Here is a 10,959-nt window from a genome sequence, read left to right on the forward strand (position 1 = left end):
TTATTTCATTATTTTAAAATGGATTAATTTATTTTATAAATAGTTTTCTAAACTTAATCATTTAGTATGTATATTTAAGAGTTTTATTAAAGTGACACATAGATCAAGGCGAAAGCTAGTGCACTCTAGGCAAAGTAGGGAGTGCAGCACTCTTTAAAAGTTAACCTGCTATCAAAAGTAATTAGGTAAATTAAATTTATTTATTATTGTTATTTTTTTTGTCATGGGCTGAACAAACAAACCGGCACTAACAAAAAAAATTAGTTCGCTCGTTTAACACAGGACTATCTTTACACCAGAAAATTACTTAGAAAAATTTGATCGACTTCCTCCGTTATTCTGTTATTGTTGATGTGATGTCTTCAAGCATTTTCACTGTTTTGTTTGCTAGCAGGTGCTTCCATTATTGTTCTGTCTAGCCACAGATTTTGACGCTCTTGAACCCACCCCATTCCACATCTACCATAAATGGACTTTCAAAGCCCGAAAAATTGCTGCCATAGAAAAGAAAGACGCTGTCTATCGTCACTGCTGCTGATTGGCTAACTCCAAACGTAAAACTGATTCTGTAGAAGAACCCGGTCTCCATGAAGGCGCCATGATTTTCAGATGACAATGCAATCAAAGCACAAAATACATGACAGTTACAACAAGTCCATTATCTTTTATTTCAAATTATCCTGTACGTAATAGAATGAAAAATTAAAATACAATTATATTTAAATAATTATTTTTATTTTATCATTGTGTTTATATATATATATATATATAACACAAAATTTTTTAGCATTGTGTTTATATTTAATATTATAATTTTATTTCACACAAAACAAAATTTATTTAAATTTTAATATTATATACATAATATATATTTAATATTAATTTTTTTAAGATTCTAATATATCTTTTTTTCTAGATTTAGTACATGAATTTTCAACTTATTTTTTATATATTATTTATTTTAATTCTAAAGTCCAATAATTTTTTTTCAGACATGTTGTTTTTAATATTTATATACTATTTTTTTTATTTTGAACTTCAGCCCAATACCTGAGATTTACAAAAAAAATCTAAAACTTATCAAAAAATGATTAACCTGATTAACAGGTTACCTTTTTAAATTTAGACCATTCAAATAAAATATAATAAATGGAGAGTTCAGATTTACGAATTCACAAGGTGTGCAGCACTCCATACTTAACAAGGAGCGTTTAAGGATGAGCCCATAGATCAATCTATATCTGATTTATGAGATAATCAGATAATTCTTGTTGGAATCTCACAATAATAAAAATTAAGAAGGTGAAAACTCATGTGCAGTCGATTTCATGTAAAATTGATACCTGATAACTGTTAGATAATTTAACTGATTTGACTAAATTTTTATCTAACGATTCTCAGATATCAACTTTACTGAAGTCGATTTCACCTGAGTTTTCACTGATTAAAAAAATTATATGTACAAATTTTTTTTTTAACCAAATTAGCAGTTGAAAGCTTTCCAATAATATGATCTACTAGGTACTGTAAGCCTCCATTATTAGTAGGAAAAGTATATGTAGTTAACAATTTTTTTGAATAATGTGTGAATAATATGAATTAAGAGAGCTAAAAGATTAAATTTAATTAATAATCAGATCAATCAATAAACGCTAGATCTTACTCATTTTTTATGTGCTATTAAATAAGGAAAAAGTATAGGTAACTAACAAGATTTTTGAACAATGTGTAAACAATGTGAATTAATAGAACTAAAAGAGTAAATTTAATTAGTAACATTAAATTAAGGTATAGTATATTTTTATTTGATTGGTAGTTATTTATATTGTTTAAAATAGTCATTGTTTACTTAACATTCTCCTTATTATTATTATTATTATTATTATTATTATTATTATGGGACCAAGTGACCAACCTTAACTTATCTATATGATTGATATCTATATATTAACTAATCCTGAAATCTTATCAAAGAAACAAAATGTTACACAACATCACAAAAGGTATCACCACAGCAGTAAGTTCTGTAACTGCCCCCATCAACAACATTACAGATGGTATCACCACGGCAGTTACAGAAACTGTAACTGCCCCCGTCAACCCCGTCAACAACATCACAGATGGTATCGCCGCGGCAGTAACAGAAACTGTAACTGCCCCCGTCAACAACATCACAGATGGTATCACCTCGGTAGTTACAGAAACTGTAACTTTCCCCGTCAACAACATCACAGCTGGTATCACCACGGCAGTAACAGAAACTGTAACTGCCCCCGTCAACCCCGTCAACAACATCACAGATGGTATCACCTTGGAAGTTACAGAAACTGTAACTGCGCCCGTCAACAACATCACAGATGGTATCACCACGGCAGTAACAGAAACTGTAACTGCCCCCATCAACAACTCTTCTGGTTCGAGCAACAAGAACATCATCACAGATACTCTTACAGCCGTCACAGGCACCGTTTCCACCACCGTAGATGGTGTTTCAAGCTCCTTATTATTGGATCCCTCTCTTCTCCTCCCTCTAACCACTCTACTATCAGTTGCAGCATCCGTTCTCCAAGATCTTCAAAACATTCTTGCAAACCCAGCAAAGTTCATCAATGAACTCATAAATAAAATCACTCCCTTATTGAGCTTCCTTCGTCCCTTAATCATGCTTGCAATCAGCGTGCTTCTCTTTCTTATAGGCGTAGCCATCATGCTTATCATCATTTTTTCGCCTCTCATAATTGTATTCAGCCCTATATGGGTTCCAACTGCCATGGCTCTCTTGTTTGTAACCACAGGCTTGTTGATCACCTCTATCACCATTGTTATTGTTGTTACTATGTTCTTATGGCTTTCGCTGTCGGCGGCGACTCTCGTAAAATCACTTGTTATGGACGAATGAAGTAAAAGTATTCAGCTTTTGGGACTTTGAAGGAAATAAAAATGTCTAGGTATAAATAAATAATATTTCCTTGGTCAAAATTATATATGAGAATATGTTACTATATATATATTATTTTCTATTGCATGCATGTATGATCATTTTATTATTCCATTTTCCTGTGTACATTTGTTTTTATTTACATTTTTAATATTCCTTAGTGGTCAAATTTCACCTTATATTATTGCCGGAAATATTTAGAAAATGTAAGATCAGACACTTGATCACGTTTCATGGAACCATGCATATTCAATTGGATTCAATTAACTACTTTTTCTATTCATGCCGTAAGTGCGCCTTGATTTATTAAACATATATACATGTCAAAATTAATCAGCCGTAGAGTGTTTGATAATCAAAGTGACAACAAAAAGTTCTGATATATCAGTTTCCTTCCTAGAATGTTGTCCTAATTGTAATCATCAAAATTTTCATAATATAATAACTTGTTCTTATTCATATAACAATGGTATAAATTAAAGGAGCTACAATATATTAAACTTATAGTCTCATCACTTTATGATAATAAGATATTGAAATCATTATTAAGAATACTTAGCTTAATTAATTAATGGCTGTAATGACCAAATGATAAGACCTGTTTTTCATCACAAAATTCCTCTATTATTCTGTCATCATCATCATCATCATAACTATCTCTGCTATGAATCCACCATAGCAGATTAGTAAATGAATTCCCATCATCAAAACCCTTCAAGCTTCTAATCTTCTTCAAAGCACTTTCATTATCATAAACTCCTTCCAATGCATACACAAACCCCTTCCACCCTTCTCCAACACCATCTCTATCCAAAGCAGGCATTGTCCACTCCACAACCTCCTTCACAAAACTCTTATTAGAAAATAAGAATTCAGAAACAGGTATCAATGGTAAAAGCTGAATCCCAAGCCTACACTCTTTGCGCACAGGAGGTGCAAACCACAATCCACTGTCTCTCTTATTAGACCATAGAACCCCAATTAACTTATTCTCTTTTACAAAATCTTCTTCATACATATTACTATCTCCTTCTCCATTCACATGCCACCACATTTTAGCTGCATGAATTTCCAATGCTGTAAGAGTTGATCCTAATGAAACAAGTTCTGTATCATTATATGCCAAACCCAACAATGCTGCTGAATAGTATGCGTTTATAGCTTCACTTGTGCTCTCTTGATTCCTTCCGTCCGCGAATTCAGTTAGTCCTCCGGCCCAAGAATGCAATTTATAAAGATCAAAACACCTTAGACGTGTCACTCCCCTGTCCGAACCCTAGCTCCGCCAACCATCACCGTCGGCCTCTACAAGCCACCGCAACCCTCTTCCATTTTCTCCCCTTTGCGTGTTCTCTGTCTTCCTCAGCCACACCAACGAACTGGCCACCTTCTCCTCCCTCTTTCTCATTGGCCAAACCGCCGCGCCGTCGACGAGCCACAACGACACCGACGATGAGCCCCTTTCCCCCTTTCTTCTTCCTTCTCTGTCATCCCGTCTCACCATCGCGAACCAGCCTAGCACCGTCGCGATTCCAGCCCCGTTTTCCGTTCTCCCATGGAACGACCAGAACAGGGTGCAGCCCCTGTGTCTTCCATCCCCTCCGTTTTCCCCTGTTTCATGGCTGCGTTCACTCTCCGCTGCTGCAATTGAAGCAGTGCCACTACCAGGCCGCCGCTTCTGTCCCGGCCAATTCAGCCATCAACTTCCCTTCACCTGTTCATTCTCTGCTTTCCAGGTTCCCATTTTCTTTTGTTGAATTTTGTTTCTTTCATTGTATTGCTTTTAGTTCATTTTGCTTAATTTGGTTAGTTAAAAATGCATGTTAGTGGATTTAGGTTTGTTTTGATTCATGCTTGTGTTTGAAAATTTTGCTGTTTGATTCATGCTGCTATTTGAAAATTTTGGCTTGTCTGATGCTGCTGGGAGCTTTGGGGGAGGTAGGTTCAGACAGGGGAGTGGTGACGGGTTGGAACGCCGTAAGGACGCTGCGGAAAAGGTTGGGTGTCGCGGCTGTTTGGTGGAGAGGAGGAGCTGACGCTGTGGTTTCTGGGCTCAGCGGAAGTGAGAAGAGGGGAAGAAGAAGAGAAAGGGGCACGGCGGTGTGGGTTGTCGCCGGAGGTTGTGGTGAAGGGAGGTGGCTGTGGCGGTGCTGAGGTGATGGTGATGGAGATTATGGAGGTTATGGTGATGGTGATGGTGAAGAAGATGAAGATGATGATGGTGAATGGTTGGCTCAGATTTGGGGGAGGGTTGGGAGTGCCATGTAGGTTCGGAAATCCACGAACCAAGCTCAGATTCAAGTCAGGGCATTTTTGTCACACGGACAGCATCTATCATAGGTACAAGATTAGTTTCAAGCTTTCATGGGTACAAATGTCAGCATTTTCATCTCTCATGAGTATAAATGGTCATTTATTCATATATTAAACTTATAGTCTCATCACTTTATGATAATAAGATATTGAAATCATTATTAAGAATACTTAGCTTAATTAATGGCTGTAATGATGACCAAATGATAAGACCTGTTTTTCATCACAAAATTCCTCTATTATTCTGTCATCATCATCATCATCATAACTATCTCTGCTATGAATCCACCATAGCAGATTAGTAAATGAATTCCCATCATCAAAACCCTTCAAGCTTCTAATCTTCTTCAAAGCACTTTCATTATCATAAACTCCTTCCAATGCATACACAAATTCCTTCCACCCATCTTCAACACCATTTCTATACAAAGCAGGCATAGTCCATTCTACAACCTTCTTCACAAAACTCTTGTAAGAAAATAAGAATTCGGAAACAGGTACCAATGGCATAAGCTGAATCCCAAGCCTACACTCTTTGCGCACAGGAGGTGCAAACCACAATCCACTGTCTCTCTTATTAGACCATAGAACCCCAATTAACTTATTCTCTTTTGCAAAATCTTCTTCATACATATTTCTATCTCCTTCTCCATTCACATGCCACCACATTTTAGCTGCATGAATTTCCAATGCTGTAAGAGTTGATCCTAATGAAACAAGTTCTGTATCATTATATGCCAAACCCAACAATGCTGCTGAATAGTATGCGTTTATAGCTTCACTTGTGCTCTCTTGATTCCTTCCGTCCGCGAATTCAGTTAGTCCTCCGGCCCAAGAATGCAATTTATAAAGATCAAAACACCTTAGACGTGTGTAATGATAATGATGATTCAAAGTTGAATGATAATGTTCTGATTTTCCTCCTCCTAAGTTCATAAAATCTGATATAATTGAATAGGCTTGAGGCTTGTACTTCTTACCCCATTTTGGATCAATCTTTGCAAGCACTGCAATTCCATAGAGAAAGTATCCCAAATGATAATGGTGATCATTGTAAACTCCAAAGCCAAAATCAGCACCTGAATCAGTAGAACCTTGTTTGGTAATAATTCCACCCCATTTCTCATCATATAGAAATCCATTCCCATTGAAAGTTCCATCTAGCCATGGAGTAATGGTTTCATTCAAGAACTTCTTAACCACAGGAATCACATCAAGAAAATCAACTTCTTCAGCTATCAAAGCCAACCTTGCTGCCCTTGCTATCAATTTCCCATAAAAGTAAGATGAAGTTGTTGCTATTGCAGAAGAATCTAGATCCTCAACATCTTTAGAAAGAGCTGATTCGATTTCATCATAGGATTCTTCTTTGACACCTCTGTTTGAATGCCAATTCACAGAAACAGGATCAGTTTCCAATAACCATGAATCTCCAATAACACCAACAAGGTCCCCATCAATGCTTCTATACTTGAAATCATCAAGAATGGTAACATTATTGTGAGAATCATCATCACTCTTAGACAAAAGTAGAAGATGAAGAGGGTGTGCTAACATTAACAAATCACCATCACCTTTCTTCTCCCAATTATATTCAACACTAGATGAATTTGTGTTAAGTGCAACATCACCAGACACCGGATAACAAGAACTGAACCTGTCAAGAATTTCCTCATACTTATTAGAACTTGAATCATCAGGCAACACTGCTATCCGAATTACACCAGAAAACTCATCAGAAATAATCTCAGAGAGGGTGTGACTAAATTTGATTGGTGAAGATGCATATATAAGCCAAGTTTGGCCATTGTTAAGCTTAATGGTATACTTGGTAAGAGAATCATTGGAAGAAAACGAAAGTATGGCATGGATGGTTTTTATGGAAAGCAGTTTATGATGAGTTACAGAAACAGTGACATAAGGGCTTCCCCTAACAAGAAAGAATCTAAGATTGTTAGAAGGAATATCCAAAGTTACACTGAGATCACTGTAGGAAGAGATAACATGCTTGTTATTGTTGTTATTATTGTGATGTTCAGAGGTAGATATGGTGAGATCAGCAATGAAGACTTGGTATATGAAAGCTGAGGTGAAGAAGCGAGATGGGAAGGAGATAGAAAGAGAAGAGGATGATGATTTGATGAGGTAAGGGTGGATGTATTCAGGTTGGTCGCCATTTTTGAGAGCAAAGTTTTGGAAGAAAGAGTTTGTAGGCAATGGAGAAGAGGTAAGGTTTGAGGAGAAGAAGGTGGAAGGATCAGGGAGGACTGTGGAATGAGTTTGAGGGAAGAGGAAGGAAGATGCATTATGTGGGTGTTGCAGAGACATTGTTGCCGCTTATGATGCTGTGACAATGGTAATGCCATTTGAAATGGTTTTATAGTTTCTTTGATAATGGAAGTTAAGAGATACTATTCTATTGGAATACTATAAATGGTGGAGTGTATCTCAAGTTTTAGTTGAGTTTTGAAAGAAAAATTAAGAGTTTGTTGAGATAACTCCAAATTCTAAACTCTACTTTTGCTTTTTTTATTAGACTCCTCGAGTTTGATTAGTTAAATTTTTTATAATTATTTTTGAATGTCTCAAAAATTAATAATAAAAAATGTTAGCCGCTATCTAATGAATTTTTTTTAGTTTTCTATTTTTAAAAAAATTTCAAAAAATGAAAAGAGCTCGTTTTTTCTTTGTAAAGATTCAAAAACAATGCAAATTTAGGTTCTCCATAAACATGCAAAAATAGGTGAATACATTGAATCTTAATAAGAGATTTTGGAGAGAATAAATTGAGTAAAAAACAGAATACGTATTGTTCCGTGCGTATGGAGTCGAGGTATAGCGACTCCTTCTGTCAGTGATCGTGTTCAGGTGGAAGAATTATACGTCGGCTGAGTTGGAACACCGTGGCGGGAGCACTTACAAAAAGTACTCCGACACTCAAGTAAGAATGTGAGTTATGAGAAAATAAGAAAAATGAATTAGAGTGAGTTCTGTGACCTGTCTTACTCCGAGATTACTTATCTGCTTATATAGGCGTTTTTAGGCTTATTCGGTTATAGCCTATTTCGGAATTCTCCACTTTTGCTGAGGTTATCCTATTGTTAACGTTAGCTTTGTAAGTTTGAGATATTAAGCTGTGCATAGCTCGTCCGATTTATGCGGTTTGTTATTATTTTATTTTGTGCCGAGATATGCGTTGTTTGGCCGAGATCTACGTTGTTTGGCCGAGGTATATGTTACGTATCATAGCCCCCAAGTTTGCCTTGTGTTTGTAAGAAAACAGAGGCAAGCTTTTAAACTTCCCCGTGTACCTCGGCTGTGGTTATGTTGTCGGGGATGCTATCTCCCCCCGAGCTTGTCTTGGTTTTCTTGGGAAAGAGAAAGTGTCGCATTAAATGGCCACTTCGTTTCCCGTGCTGAGTGAAATGATTGATGTGAAGTCACGGTTCATTTTTTGGTGATATCTTGGGCGTTGATTTTTTGAGCTGATATTTGAATGGCTAGGATTGAGATGGTTTCTTTTAAGGAGCTATAACCGTTTCTCTTCCCCATGTTTTTTATTACTTGGGTTTATCTTGGGTAACTTTTCCTGGTTACATTTGTTGATTTTTCATTTTTTCATCTTCTGTTAGAGAAAAAGAAAATGAGTAGTAAATGTTTGTTTTGAAGGATTCTAGTTTCCCCCTCCTCTTGTCTTTTTCCTTTTTGTTTTGCTTGTACTAAAGGTATGGAAAAGGGTAAGGTTACTATTGCTGAGGGTGATCCTTGTAGCTGGGTTAGTGCTCAGGTTAAGTGTTGTGTTTCTAGGTTCAATGATTTTAAGTCTGTGAAGGTTTTGGGTTCTAAATGTATGGGTTAGGGAAGGGCATAACATCAGGATAGAGTTTTTACCTTGTGAGGAGAATGATCGAGTGTGTAAGAGGATTGAGGGTTGGAGCTACTTCTATATTTATTCTTGTCTGTTGACTGACTTAGGTGTCCGATTTCTGTTTACAGATTTTGAGTGTGGCATTCTGTTCTGGTTGAATTTGTCCTCCTTTTTAGTTACACCCTAACTCGTGGGGTTTTGTCCGTGCTTTTGAGATCCTGATGAACATTCCGGAACAACCTCCATCCCTTAGGGTTTTTTTTTTCTTTGTTTCAGACCAAAGGGGTTAGGCGTGGTTTGTGGGTGAATTTTAGTAGCCATCCTCGTCTTTCAGTTTTCTCTCTATATAAATCTTCATATAAAGATTTTAAGAATTTTTTTGTCAAAGTGAGGAGTGTTGAGGATGAATTTCCATTTTATTTGAATGAGTTTTTAGAGTAAAGATTCCCTGTTTCTTGGTTCTCTGAGCTTGTCCAGGTGCTTGATGTTGATGATAGGGTAGCTGATGATAATGTTGTCTTGGAGTTTTTGTTAGAGAAGTTGGAGTCGGGAGGGTTATTGTCTGTTGCGGAGTTGTTGAAATGGGATTCGGATAAGGAGGCGGTTTTGAATTATTTAGGTAATTGGCCTTGATAATGTTTTTTGGTTTGGTGGTATGTTCGTTACTGATAATCGCTTTTTCAGTAATTTTGTTTGCAGCTGAAAAAGCTCCCACAATTACCACTACTGGGCTGAAATAATTTTTCAGTCAGAGGAAGAAAAATAAGAAAGAAGGGTCGATGACGAATGTGGGCAAGGGCGTTGGTGGTGCTGCTGCACAGCCCGAGGTTAATCCTCGCCCAAAAAGGAAAAGGGTGAAAGCTCGTGCCGAGCCGGTTGAGAGTAAGGAAGAAAACTCTCCTGCCCTGCCGATTGTGGAAGCTGCGTACGAGTCTTAGAAGAGGCTTCACGCATATCGTGAGGACGACAATATGAGGTCTCTATGGTCGAGGTTTTTCCCTTTTGCAACCCTTGCGGATGAGCTGTGTCGATTCCCTGATGACTCCAAGATGATTGAGGAGGTTGGCCGGGCTGGGATCAGTCGTTTTCTTTAGGTATTTTTATTCTTTGATGTATGTTTGCCCTTATTTTTCTTGGTCATGTTGACTGATGCTTTCTGTTGCAGGTTATTGGAGCTCAGATTGTTGATATCGGGAGGGCACAGGAACTTGCTGTTGAGTCTGAGGTGAAGGACTCTTTGGATGTTGCCGAGCTGTCTTCTGCTATTCAAGAGAAGGAAAAGGTGATTGTTGAGCTCTCGTCATCTCTAAAAGGAAAAGAAGTTGAGCTTGCTAAGGAAAAGTGGCTTCACTCGTCGGTTGCCGAGGACTATAAGGTTTTGAAGTCTGATAATGATCAACTGGCGGCCCGAGTGAAGGAGTTAGAAAATGAAGTTTACGAGGCCTTTGCTCAAGGTTTCGAGCGAGCTTCTTCTCAGGTTCGAGTTCTATTTCCCGAGGTGGATGTGAGTAAGCTTGATGCGACGAAGATCATTGTTAATGGGGAGCTGATTGATGATGAAGCTGACAAGCAAAGTGACAGCTCAAGTATTGGGGATAAGATAGAATGAAGACTATTAGTTTTTTATTTTGTTTTTATAATTTTGGTTTGTTGGTGCTCTTTTTTTAATATTGCCAATTTTTTGGCCTTTGTTAGATTCTGGTATTGCCGACTGTGTAGTTTGGTTGTTATGACTCTTTCCGAGTATGAAGCTCAGTTTAGTGTTTTGAATACATACATACATACATACATACATACATACATACATACATACATACATATATATATATATATATATATA

At 37.1% G+C, this 10,959-nt stretch overlaps 1 protein-coding gene across 2 annotated transcripts in view; it reads right to left on the reverse strand.

The window, feature by feature from the left end:
- LOC107637381 (probable endo-1,3(4)-beta-glucanase ARB_01444) overlaps window positions 1-7,595 on the reverse strand; it is a 9,772-nt gene extending 2,177 nt beyond the window's left edge. The window contains exons 1-2 of one of the 2 annotated variants that reach the window (XM_021122140.1): window positions 6,114-7,595; window positions 3,492-4,185 (exon numbers count right to left, since the gene is read on the reverse strand). In XM_021122140.1, coding sequence (XP_020977799.1) covers window positions 3,507-4,185; window positions 6,114-7,579 — 2,145 coding nt within the window. In that variant the 5' untranslated portion in view covers window positions 7,580-7,595 and the 3' untranslated portion in view covers window positions 3,492-3,506. Of the gene's footprint in view, window positions 1-3,491; window positions 4,186-6,113 lie in introns of those variants that run through there. The other variant, XM_021122139.1, reaches the window with a different exon arrangement.

This window comes from Arachis ipaensis, chromosome B04, assembly GCF_000816755.2.
Source record: "Arachis ipaensis cultivar K30076 chromosome B04, Araip1.1, whole genome shotgun sequence".
NCBI classification, from domain to species: domain Eukaryota; kingdom Viridiplantae; phylum Streptophyta; class Magnoliopsida; order Fabales; family Fabaceae; genus Arachis; species Arachis ipaensis.